Source organism: Hyla sarda, chromosome 1, assembly GCF_029499605.1.
Source record: "Hyla sarda isolate aHylSar1 chromosome 1, aHylSar1.hap1, whole genome shotgun sequence".
In the NCBI taxonomy this organism is placed as follows: Eukaryota; Metazoa; Chordata; class Amphibia; order Anura; family Hylidae; genus Hyla; species Hyla sarda.
The window spans coordinates 85,870,619-85,884,423 of NC_079189.1; the positions used below are offsets into that span (position 1 = coordinate 85,870,619).

The following is a 13,805-nucleotide window of genomic DNA, read 5'->3' on the forward strand; positions in this document are numbered from 1 at the left end:
TTTAATTGTTTTTAGATGTCCTTGTTGTCTCATCTAATGTTATGTGTGTGTTAATTATTTTTTGTACAATTAAGATGCTTATATTTGTGATATCCTTCTAGTGGGTGTGCACTTTTATGCAGTGATTTCTCTTTCTTCTGTGGTGCTACGCTTTTAGTGTCGCTGTTAGTAGCACCCCACACATTATTATGTTTGGTTGAGTCCCCCTTTCACTTTCCTCTACATTAACTGGTTCATCCAAAATGGACAAGCACCTTAACTTATAGACACTGGATGGACTAAAAGGTTGATGTTACTAGTATGGGATCTGACTGAAGAAGAAACCATGATACCCCAAATCTGATTTAAGGAAATATTATTTTACATTAGTAGCTACTATCACAGAGCTCAGAGGGTACTGTTTCTTACTGAAGAGACCCAGTGGCATATAAAGACTTCTTTTTAGGCAATGCTCCATTAGGGAATTTTTTGTTGTTGTTGCAAACAACCACTTATCTAGATAGGAGAAAAGTAATTCAATACTAGCCAAACTGTAGTCAGGAGTCTCATCCTTTTGCTAGAGACTCTGTTTAGCATGAGTGTTATCTTCCATAACTGTTCATCAGTTTATTTGCATATCTGTATCACACAAAAGTTTTTTTTTTTTCCCCCCATCAAAACTGCCTGGCATAATAGTCTTAACTCACTGCACTTACCTTAGTGTTAAAGGCTAGTGCCTTCTGCGATGTCTTATATAGTTCAGGGTACTTTAACATATTCTCTTTGCGACAGGATCTTTCAAATATTCCAAGTGTCAAGGGAGGAAGTGCTGTGAACATCTAAAAAGGAAAGTGAAACAACACAACTTAACAACTGCGACTTAAGTATTGTGCAGCACTGTCATCATCCAACAAATGTCAATACAGAGGTGGCTTGAAACCTACCACATTATATAGACCAATGCACCATCGTTCAAAGAGGATCTGTCCTGAGAACCCATTCATAAATGCAAACCATATCTGGGGGGAAAAAAAAAGTAATACATTTATGTCATGCACAGGTAAAAGACACACATACACTAGTTGTAATGCACGGTTCCAAATCTTCAGATTTATAAAAAAAAAAAGCTTGAACCACTATGATAATTCTAAGTTACTTAGATTATTGAACATAATGGGGCAGAGGGACAAAATTACCCAAACTGCAAAAAATCTGTAATTTGTACAATTGTTGAGACCTGTAATCTCATAAATGCAGGTTACACATGATCATCTATATAGCAACACCTATAAACATGCAGTGTACATTTAACTAACCTAATACGGTCACCTATGTGTTGTTGCTTGGTTTTATAAATGGGGGGTGTTCATTGTTCTTAAATAGGTATTTCTATCTTTAAAGGGGTACTCCACCGGCCAGCGTTAGGAAGTAAATGTTCTGAATGCTGCTTTTTTGTGCTGCGGGGTCGGCCACACCTCTCGTGACATCACAGCCATGCCCCCTCAATGCAAGTCTATGGGAGGGGGTGTTACTGTCGCCACGCCCCCTCCCATAGACTTGCATTGAGGGGGCATGGCTGTGATGTCACAAGGGGCATGGCCATCCCCCGCAGCGCAAAAAACAGCATTCAGAACATTTACTTCCGAACGCTGGCCAGTGAGTACCCCTTTAAGCTCTTTTGGACGTGGTTAATCATGTGGCTGGATGGTAAGTGCAGTCCCTAACCTTATCGTAGGTCCGTTTACGTCGTGTGGTCAATAACATGATTTGTTGGGACCAGTCAATGATTTAGTGCTTTCTCGTTCCTCAGCTTATCAGTGGCCCTTTTACATGGGTCAGTTATTGGGGACAAAGGGTCCTAGGAATGCTCATTCATCTGATAATTGGCCCCTGTAAAAGGTAGGGTCACACACAGAGTATAAACAGCTTATTTCCCGTTGTACAGGGGATTTTACACAGCACAAGATACGCGGTGTATACGTTCTCTGTGATCCTACCCTAATAGAGCATTTACACATTTAAGGCATTACCTTAAAATATGCCAGAAATGCTTGATAAGCGTGGGTCCTGCCCAATGGACCCTCACCTATTGGGAGAACAGGTGTCCTGATTCAAAATGTTTGCTTCCACCACCGGGGTGGAGGCTGCTCTTGTACAAGGCTCTCCCCAGACCCCATGAAAGGCTAGGAGAGTTGGCCCATGTGCAATATTCTGAAGAGTGACATGAACAGCGAGTGTGAGCTTTTAGTATCGGTAACTTTCATAACATGACCGATATTTTGTTGATAGACATAACTCATTGTCGCATGTGATGACATACTGATGGTGACTATGATGATTATGAAGAATAAGTAAACCTACAACCAAGGTAACTCCTCAATATAACATTGTTGTGACAAACAACACACTCAGCTCTGCTACTTCTGTAAATTCAACTGAAAATTAAACCCATTGCTGGTTAAAGGGGTATTCCAGGAAAAAAAACTTTTCTTTATATCTACTGGCTCCAGAAAGTTAAACAAATTTGTAAATTACTTCTATTAAAAAATCTTAATCCTTTCAATAATTATCAGCTGCTGAAGTTGAGTTGTTCATTTCTGTCTGGCAACAGTGCTCTCTGCTGACATCTCTGCTTGTCTCGGGAACTGCACAGAGTAGAAGAGGTCTGCTATGGGGATTTGCTTCTAAACTGGGCGGGTCCCGAGACACGTGTCATCAGAGACCACTTAGACAGAAAACAACTCAACTTCAACAGCTCATAGGTACTGAAAGGATTAAGATTTTTTAATAGAAGTAATTTATAAATCTGTTGAACTTTGCGGAGCCAGTCGATATATAAAAAAAAAGTTTTTTCCTGGATAACCCCTTTAACAACCAACAATGGATTGTTTTCATTTAGGTAATAATTCACATTAAACCAACAATCAGCTGAGGTCTTGCAAATTTAACAGAGGAGAAAATATATTGTAGAATCCTATGTGTAACTGTCAATTATTCCCTGAATACAACATAACGAACAATAATTTCACATCCTTAAGTTACAACATATACAACTTAGTTTGGTAAATTACTGGTAATAATTCCCAATACCCTCACTGAACCAGCACAACAGATCCTGACCAGCAAGGAAAGGATTAAAGAAATGAGCGGAGGGGGAGCACACCCCCACTGGTGATACAAAAAGTGCATGACATGCTGTACAAATGAATTTTAGAAACAATGTCCTGGGCTTTGTCACAGTGAACGCTTCATTTAGCCACATTATGGAAGCATGAATTGCTACAAATTCACCGTTTATCAATATATACCCAAGCTGGCTTCCTGATGAATAGTTGCTTCGGACAAAACCGTTCTTTCACCATTACCAACACCAGTTCTTTTTATTAACAAAAAGAAAAAAAAACCTGAAAAACAAATTGCTACATGCGGACAAAAAATAAAGGAGGAAAATAAAAGCTAAAGTCACTCCGCACACATTGTTACTTATATAGTGTTGCGCACATTGTTTATTTGTAATTTATAAAACATGGAGTTATTAAACATAGTTTACTGTTTTGGGGTACACAGCTGCTGCAGCCCTTTTTGTTTTCTATGCAATGATAAGAACTATGGCAAAAGTAGAATCCTGTCTTAGGGTGCGTTCACACAGAGGAATTCACGCCGAAAAATTTACGTGCGGGAAAAAAAAAAGAATTTTTTCGCACAAAATTTGCATGGAACTGAGCGCGGAAATGGGGAAGAAAGTGAAGGGTTATCCAGCCTTTTCCAAGCGAATTCCGCGCGTAAACGATGTCGGGCGGAATTTTTTTTTACCTTTGACTTCTATTGATTTCTGCTAGCGGAAAGGAATTCAGCGTCAGAATTGTGCTAGCAGAATTTCCAATGTGTGAACAGGACAGCAGAAAAAACATTAAATTCAATGGGCAGAGGAGATGTGCATTCATTTCAAGCGGAGAATTGAAGAGGAATTACTCGAGTAAATTCCTCTTGAATTACTCTGTGTGAGCGCACCCTTATGAAACTTTTAGAGATGAGCGAACTTACAGTAAATTCGATTCGTCACAAACTTCTCGGCTCGGCAGTTGATGACTTTTCCTGCATAAATTAGTTCAGCTTTCAGGTGCTCCGGTGGGCTGGAAAAGGTGGATACAGTCCTAGGAGACTCTTTCCTAGAACTGTATCCACCTTTTCCAGCCCACCGGAGCACCTGAAGGCTGAACTCATTTATGCAGGAAAAGTCATCAACTGCCAAGAAGTTCGTGACGAATCGAATTTACTGCAAGTTCGCTCATCTCTAGAAACGTTACAAAAATTATAAATATTTAATTTCATAATATATAAGCAAATAGTATATTAACATAACCCACAGTAATGATGAATAAGGAATGAAACTTCCTAGCAATTTACATTGATTCAGTTACTCACGTTCAAATATATATCTATATATTTATATACAAAACCATGGATTTCAAGCATTTTTATTGTGTTATTTGTTCTTCTCTGAGTGATTTTTTGGTGGTGTTTTAGTACATTTGTTATCTGACATTTTTAGTTATAAAGAACTGGACTCCGGTGCATGGAAAAGAAACCAAAACAAGCTGAATTTTTAAAAAAATACAAAAAGACACTCCCAGAAAAAAACAAAAAAATAAATGCATTGCTTGTAGTTTGGTTTTATACTTCACAACAGAATTTGATGTAACATCTAAACACAGCAATTTTGGACATAACACAAAAACTGTATTGTTCCCTCTTCCTCAGGTGCCTTGTTGCTTCTGAGGACACTAGATTTATCAAAACCTGTCCAGAGGAAAAGTTGCTGAGTTGCCCATAGCAACCAATCAGATCGCTACTTTCATTTTGCAGAGGCCTTTTCAAAAACGAAAGAAGCGATCTGGTTGGTTGCGATGGGCAACTCAGCAGCTTTTCCTCTGGACAGGTTTTGATAAACCTCCCCCCCCACTGCCTTTCTTTTTTGTCATGAAGGTTTTTTTCCCTTCTGCACACTGCCAGTCAAAAAGAGCACACACAGTCTCTTCGGATGGTATTTGAAGGCACAAGAGGGGCGTAGCAGTCCAACCCCCCAGAGCCACTTTCCTGATGCAGCATTTCTGCATATTAAACAGCAGCTTACACACAGTCAGTAACTTGCTGCTCCCACGCCTGCTCAGCACAAAAAACAAGTCAAAGGCAAGAACAGTCGGTTGTCTCCGCTCTACAAACTCCTTGATGGGCTCTTTGCCTCCTCTCCCCAAGCTATAGCCCTGTCAACATCTGTAAAACGTTGTTTTACTTGGCAGGAAATGGCTAACTGGGGAAATCATCAAAATACCTCGGAATTACATCAAATCTATTTTCTTTATAGCTCTATCATTTTGGCTGTCTGATATTAATGATTTCTCACCGTCTTTTTAATGTGTTAAATGGTCTAGAGCAGCGTTTCCCAACCAGGGTGCCTCCAGCTGTTGCAAAACTACAACTCCCAGCATGCCTGGACAGCCAAAGGCTGTCCAGGCATGCTGGGAGTTGTAGTTTTGCCACAGATGGAGACACCCTGGTCGGGAAATACTGGTCTGGAGTAGAGATGAGCGAACTTACAGTAAATTTGATTCGTCACAAACTTCTCGGCTTAGCTGTTGATGACTTATCCTGCATAAATTAGTTCAGCTTTCAGGTTCGCTGGTGGGCTGGAAAAGGTGGATACAGTCCTTGGAGACTCTTTCCTAGAATGTATCCACCTTTTCCAGCCCACCGGAGCACCTGAAAGCTGAACTAATTTATGCAGGATAAGTCATCAACTGCCGAGCCGAGAAGTTCGTGACGAATCGGATTTACTGTAAGTTCGCTCATCTCTAGTCTGGAGGATAAAGAACTGATACAATAAGCCAAAAAACACTGGAGGGTGGATTTACTAAGGGTCCATTCACACCAAGCTTCGTGCTCCCCTCACAGGTAGATGTAGTTAACCCGTCGATAAGGTTCTTGGATGTATAACGTGATGTGTTTCCAGCTGGTCCCCTGACTAATGGACCAAATGTGGTCTAATAGTAACTGTGTTTTGCTCTATTTTTTGTGGTCTTCAGGACTTTTGAGTCCTGACAAAGAAACATTCAAAATGGATTGAGTGTCGTCACTATTCGGCTATGTTCACACGACAAATCTCTGTGCGCAGAGCGCCGGCAGAGCCGCGCTAGGACAGCTCAGAAATGCACCATTTCATAGACGGCAATGCATTTCCATGCAGAATCTGCAAACACATTAAACATGTTCAAGGTTTTTGCGGATGGCGGAAACAGGATTTCCTCAAAGGAAAAATCCGGCGCAATTTGCGTGCGGAATTCTTCTGCGGAATTTTGCACTGAAATTCTGCCGTGTGAAAATACCCTTAGACTAAGCTTGGTCCAGAAAAGTCTGTGGGACTGCTGGTAACACATTGCAAGGTTTGTCAGCAAATCCTGTTAATACGTTGCACAAATTGTGGTGTGAAAGGCCCCCTAAGAAGACTTTTAGCACAAATTGCACCAAAAAAAGTGGAGCACCGGTCGGTCCTCACCTTCTTCCTGTTTGTGGTCTTGCCCCTCCCTGTGTTCTCTATGTGTCCTTCTGGTTCCTTTCTTTTGCATTTCTTGTTCCCCTTCTTGCTTTTCTTTTGGTTGTCTTCACTTGTGTGTTCTTCTCTATAGCGTTGTATTTATGTGTTTTCCTTACCCTTTAAGTGGCGTGATCTGGCTCCCTGCTTTCTCCTTGGCTTGTTCTTCTTTATATCCTTGCTCACAGCTGCTGGCGCCCTGTGGTGCCTGGCTCATTTGCCCTGTTACCCTTCTCACTGACTCTGCTGCTTCCTCTATACCTCTGCGTGGAACGCACTGGGCACTTGTACCGTTTAATAATGATAACTATGTTGTTATGCTCTTTGTCCTTTTGGGCCTTTCCTGGCCTCTGGACCCTGTTGTGTTCCTCGATTACTCTTTGCACTGGTTTTGTGTAATGTTTTTGGAATGTTTTCAATAAAATTTATTTTGAATTGAAAAAAACTAAAGTGGAGCACCACCATGCGCCACATTATGCATTTTGGAGACTTTTTTTTGCCTCATCATGACTAGTTTACAAGTGCCAAGGAAAAATAAAAGGATCAGCTATCCACAGGATATGTGATAAGTATTTTATCAGAAGAAGTACGACTGTTGGGACCCTAACAGATCCGAAAGTCTAATTCCCACCAAACAAAACCATCCTGCGGATAAGCGATAAGAAGGTCTCTTGGATAAATCCCTTTAAAGGACATCTGCAGCAATAAGACAACTTATCCTCTATCCACAGGAATAAATGTCTGATCGCGGGGGGCACGACGGCTGGGACCCCCATGATCTCCCAAACGGAGCCCCCGTATTACCGCTCTATGTGGCCAATGTGCGTAGCATCGACCTCTCTCACAGACATGTCCACTTACCTCAATTATATATAGCACAATATTCTTGTAGAAACAGTACAAAATACACTTGGCCACTCGATTGTAATTCCAAGCACCATGGACCAGTAATAAATTTTTCAGGTATTTAAACTGCAAGAAAAAATAAAATAAAATTAAATTAAAAAACACAAACTGATCTTTTACTATATAACAACAAACTACTATATTCCAAACTTGAGAGTAAACAATACTTGAATATACAGCTTAAAAGAGCTGATGCCAATGATATTTTCATTGACATGTTAAGTCAACAGAGCTGCTAATGTATGAATCTAAACACATCTAGAAGTTAATGGTGCAGCCGAAATAGCAGGACACGTACTACATAACCCGCATATTTGGCATCAGGATAGACTGGGGTAAGTGAATTCATTGGGCCCATTGTGAGGCTTTCATAAGCAAGTATGGTACAGAAAAACATTTAATGCTTTACAGAACATCTGAAATATTGTACTGAACTTACACAGAATACAAGCTAAACAATCTATGGAGCTAAAAGACAAAACATTGAGCACTAATAAGACTAATAAATCAGTAACTTTTGTCCACCACAATACCTGTGCTATGGAGTAGTCTGAGGAGTTGGCCGCTTGACGTCCTTCATTACCACTTATCCCGACACCGACATGTGCAGTCTGGATCATGCTGACATCATTTGCTCCATCTCCGATAGCCAAAGTGATGACTTTCACTTGTTTTTTCACCATTTCAACCACCTCAGATTTCTGAAGGGGAGAAACCCTTTAAATAAACCATAAAATTTAGGTTAAAAAAAATTCTCAATGGTCCAGCAGCACAATCTTCAATCCTTTATATGTAAAGTTACTCAATAGTTTTCTTCTTTTTAATCAAATAACATAACAATGCACATCAATATTTTTTATGGAATGCTACTTTGTAAACACAGACTGCCTGTATTTCAATGCACACATTAAATGGTGTTATCCAGGAGGAGAAAAAAGTTATCCCTTTTCTCAATTCTGGTGCTCCACCTCCGCCCCAGTCCTGTGTCGAAAGTAACTGGAGAGGAAGTGGATTTCCGGGAGCAAGGAAGAGTAATGCTTTTCCTTTTCCAGTATAAAACCTATAAAAAAATAAATAAAAAAAAATACCCCCCCCCCCCCTCCTTCAAAAAAAATTAATAAATAAATAAATTTAAAAAATGGGCATGTTTAAGCATAAAACATGCTCTTAATGATGGCTAATAAACAATTAGTAAGCGTGTGTTACACGCTCGAAGCCCATTGGTGGAATTGTGACTGAAAAATTAAAAGAAACATTTTTTTTGGATTTTAAAAGAAACTAGTGCTGGAGCATTTTATGTGACACGTGCAAAAGTGTTTATAGCCTTTAAAGTGTACCCGTCATTAGCAAAAACTTTTTATATAATGTATAAAATAACATATGTATATTTGTAATATGCTCTGTGCACCGAGGACCAGCAGGGCTTGTGACTTATTTTATTTCATCTCCACACAGAGAAACACATGCAATAGCTGCAGGGACAGGACTTTTTTTTTACTCAAAAAGCAGCAGCAGTACAGCACTAAATGCAGTGTTTCCCAACCAGGGTACCTTCAGCTGTTGCAAAACTACACCTCCTAACACGCCCGAACAGCCTTTGGGCACCCTGGTTGGGAAACGCTGGCTTAATATAACCCCTTTTTAACTGTGCTGCGGTTTTTCATTTCTACTTACATAGCACCCTGTAACAACAGGGCATCTGTATTCCCTTCTCCATCAACATAATATCTACAGTAGTGTGATATAAATTATCGCACAGCACAGTGCCAGCCTTTCAGTTAACGGCCCTTTTGTCAGCACTCTCATATTGTATAACAGAAAAGAGTAGGTCCTGTGATGTGATTGGCCAGATAATTAAGGGAGGAAAAACCTGTGTGTGTGCGCGCAAACATCTCAGCTCTGGTCCCATCCCCTGAAATGTGAAGAATGAGAAATAGCTGTGCATCATGGAGGAGGCTCTCAGAAGCTTAAGAGCAAAAGAGACTTCTAAAATCCCCTTGTTACAAGCCTGAAGTGTTTATGTAACAAAAGCATTCATGTCTTTAAATGCCTTTTTGACATGACAAGTACGTTAAAAAAAAAATAAAAAAATAAAAATAATCATTCTGATAAGATGAAAGGAAGACATAACAGTATTGTTACCTGCAGCAAATGACAGCTTTACAGGACAGAGCAAGGTCAAGGAAATACTGTCTTACTCCAAATGTCAACGCGTACTTCAGGGATTTGCCATCGATAATTAAGGCAAAGTCATTTTCCTTCCTTAGTGATTCTCCAAGATTAGTACAGTGATGATTTAAAATTTCTCGAGTTGTCTAGAAAAGTAAAAAAAAAATATATATATATATACATTTTAAGTTAAAAATACTTGAAACTTACTGAAGATGTACTTTGCAACCAATTGTTGATGTGCCTATGAATCTATAACAAAAAAGCAACATCGCAAAGCGGCCCTAATTTAAGATTTAATACAATTTTGGGAATTCTGCCCTTTTGCAGAATGTTGTGCCTCCATGGTTAGATTACAAGCAAACCCTGTATAGTCTAAATATGCAGTCCTATTCTGCTCAATTTGCTCCCTAGGTGTTATGAAAAGTGTTTTTACACACTCTGTTAGGGAAGATGATGATAATTCGTACGGGTCCCTGTTCATCTGTTGGCCAGAGTATAGAGTGGTAAAGATCACCTCTTGCTCTGGAGGACCTGTTCTATACTGCATTACACAGACATCTTTTAATATATTGTTCTTTATGTAATTATATGACACTGTAAATTTACTTGCTGTTGAAATTCTCAACCTTTATATGTTTTTAATGTGATTGAAAAAACTGCCACTAGGTGGCTCTGTTCTGTTCCCTGCACAAGTCAAACAGTTAGTTTGGTCTCCTCTCGGACTTGCAGAAGTCGAAACTCAGGAAGTGGGTGCAGGGCATGGCGAGACAGGTCTCACAGGTATCAGTGACGTCGTGCCTGCTGGGGAACACCCACTTTCTCTGTCCGGGAGCTCACACAATGTGAGCAAGGGGAAAGGTAAGATACAGAGCTTTTTAAAGCTCGGAAAAATTAATTTAAGGGCAGAAGGGGTGTTTGGAGTAGTTAAGGAATATAATCTGAGTTAGTTTATAAAATATGGTTTGATGACCGGGACTCTAATTTGAATGGGCACAGTGTAATGCTTTATGTCCCCAGTGGTGGCGCTGCAGGAAAAGTGAATACTTACTCTCAGCTTTCCTCACAGGTAACAGCTGATCGCTTAAAGGAGTAGTCCAGTGGTGATTCAGTGGTGAGCAACTTATCCCCTATCCTAAGGATAGGGGATAAGTTGCAGATCGCGGGGGGTCCGACCGCTGGGGCCCCCTGCGATCTCCTGTACGGAGCCCCGACAGCCCGCGGGAAGGGGGCGTGTCGACCTCCGCACGAGGCGGCGGCCGACACGCCCCCTCAATACAACTCTATGGCAGAGCCGAAGCGCTGCCTTCGTCAATCTCCGGCTCTGCCATAGAGATGTATTGAGGGGGCGTGTCGGCCGCCGCCTCGTGCGGAGGTCGACACCCGCTATCTCGGCGGAGAGCCGGGGCCCCGTACAGAGAGATCGCAGGGGGCCCCAGCGGTCGGACCCCCCGCGATCTCAAACTTATCCCCTATCCTTAGGATAGGGGATACGTTTTTCACCACTGGACTACCCCTTTAAGCTCCAAGCAGATGGACACTGGGGGATTTATCAATGGTGGTGTAAGGTAGTAAATATTTTACCCGTTTGCTTGGTGTATTGTTTGCACAGTTGCTCAAAATTTACAGGTATGTGCAATGTGATGTAGGTATGTGCAAAAAAGTAGGCTTTGCGCAAAAAATGTGCGCAAATAAAAAATTTGCTGCATATGATAACTTCATGGCTATTGCATAAAGTTCTCCACTGTGCTGAAATACACTGTTTTGAAAAAAATCTAAAAATGCACAAAAAAAGCCACAAAAATGGCAACTGCGCACAATTTAGCGACCAAAATACACAAAAAAAAAGAAAAACCGTGTATATCCATTGTTAAATGTCCCCCCCCCCCCCCACTGCCATCAGCTTATTGTTACGGAAATTTTTTTTTTTTTTTAAACAAGTATTTTCTAAATACCACTAGGATACCGCTAGCGGAATTACGAGCAGTGAACTTTAACATCAGTGTGAATAGGTCTTCCGCAAGACCCTTTTACACTGAGCAATTTTAGCGGCAGACAATTGTTCTGCTCAAAGAAAGAACATGTTCATTTTTCGAGCGGAATTCGGCGAGCACTGCATAGCCGTCAATGGTGACGGCCAAAGAATTTTGCCGGCGGCTGCCAGACAATCTCTGAGCAGAGATTCAGGGAGATTTACCCAATGTGAACACACCCTTAGGTAGAAATATTGTCTGGAAGGTCTGCACTTTATACTGAGCTTTAAGTCTAAATGCAGGGTGCTCTGCTCCCTGCGGTTCTGACTCAAAAACAAAGGTATCCAAGAAATAAAAAGTAGAAGAGCCGCACTCCGTTCAAATATATGTGGTTAATCACCTATTCATATTTCAAGCAAAATGCCTCATAGTGAGGCTGAAACGTTGCACTCTGTAACATGAACAGGTGAATAAACCACATACCGTATTTTCCGGCGTATAAGATGACTTTTTAACCCAGGAAAACCGTCTCATAAGTCTGGGGTCGTCTTATAGGGCGGGTGCTGCAGTCGGCTGGGACGACCGGGGTATGGATAGAGATTAGGGCTGCACGATATATATCGCAAAAGCAATAAAATCGGGGATTTTTGCTTTTTTGCGGTATAGCGATACAGCCCCCTGGGAAAACTTGCGATTATCTGCTGCTGCAGGCGGGGGGGGGGGGGGGGGCGGCCAGAGCAGGTAAAAACAAATTTAAATACTAAAAGTCAGTGTTTCCCAACCAGGATGCCTCCAGTTGTTGCAAAACTACAACTCCCAGCATGCCTGTACAGCCGATTGTGACATGGGGGGAGAATGTGACAAGGGGATATATGACAGAGGGGGGGGGGGGGGATGTGACATGGAGGGAAGATGTGATGGGGAAGATGTGACCATGGGGGGGGGGGGGGGGATAATGTGACAGGGGGAGATCAAACTTAAATGAAGTAGATGTGAAATGGGCGGTGGATAGATGTGAAATGAAGGAGATTGGACATGAAATGGCAGGATTTCACACTTTATTATATCGCATATCCATATCGCAATATTTAGGCCCATAATCGCAATCTCACATTTTCCCCAAATCGTGCAGCCCTAATAGAGATAGAGCGGCGCTGTGCCCAGAAAAACATCTTTCACCCGTCCGGCTCACCCTTGTATGTATCTTATTACTGTATCTCTTTCTCTGCCTCTCGCTCCTGAGGACTGCAGTGAAGTGGCGCATTCAGGTGCGCATGTGCAAAATCTGACAGGCGGCGCTGGTGCGCATTTGCGAGATCAGAGAGGCAGAGAAGGAAGTACGGTAATGGGATACAAGGGTGGCACATGTGCGAGATCTGAGAGGCAGAGAAGGAAGTACGGTAATGGGATACAAGGGTGGCACATGTGCGAGATCTGAGAGGCAGAGGAGGAGGTACGGTAATAGGATACAAGGGCGGGCCAGACGGGTGAAAGAGGCATGTACCACTCTGATAGTCTTGGAGATAAGAAGGGCTGGGCAGGCAGGGAGAGCTGACCAATCCAAGCAGGCTTTGTATACAACAACCAGCCAATCATTGGTAAGGTACTGTACATCGCGGTAGAGGGGTAGTCTTATACGGAGAGTATATCCCAAACTCTATATTTTAACTTTAAAAGTTGGGGGTCATCTTATACGCCGGAAAATATGGTATATTTGAATGGAAGAGAGACTAGAGACTGAAATTTTATAAAACATTTCACATTTGAACCAACTCTTCAGGATTGATTTGTATGAAAGAGTAACAGTCCTTGCAGACTTTATACCCTATGTTGGCATATAGACATAGAAAAGAAGATGAAATTTATGAACTTTGTTGTTTTATTTATTTACCTCTATTTTTGTGAAATCATGGGGAAAGGGGGGAAAGGGGGGAAAGGGGGGAAAAAATGTCGTTTTGTGAGTTTGCTGCATATTTTTTTTGCTGGAAAAATAATGGTAAAAAAAAACCACTAACATGTGTGAATACCTTTATGTCAGAACTTGTAAGACTTGTTATTACATTTTGTTGTTTGCAGTGTGGGGAAATACCATACACAGCATTCTCTCACTTTACTACAAAAACTGAACTCTGCGTAGTGTTATCCTTAAATAATGTTATGAGAAAGATGTGGATGTTGGGTAATGTGCC

The 13,805-nt window shown here is 41.3% G+C and overlaps 1 protein-coding gene across 3 annotated transcripts in view; it reads right to left on the reverse strand.

The window, feature by feature from the left end:
• ATP8A1 (ATPase phospholipid transporting 8A1) overlaps positions 1–13,805 on the reverse strand; it is a 212,785-nt gene that overhangs the window by 27,599 nt on the left and 171,381 nt on the right. For all 3 annotated transcript variants that reach the window (XM_056557206.1, XM_056557223.1, XM_056557214.1), the window contains 5 exons: positions 9,617–9,789; positions 8,008–8,191; positions 7,430–7,540; positions 924–998; positions 696–818 (listed from right to left, as the gene is read on the reverse strand). In XM_056557206.1, the coding sequence (XP_056413181.1) occupies positions 696–818; positions 924–998; positions 7,430–7,540; positions 8,008–8,191; positions 9,617–9,789 (666 nt within the window). The remainder of the gene's footprint in view (positions 1–695; positions 819–923; positions 999–7,429; positions 7,541–8,007; positions 8,192–9,616; positions 9,790–13,805) is intronic.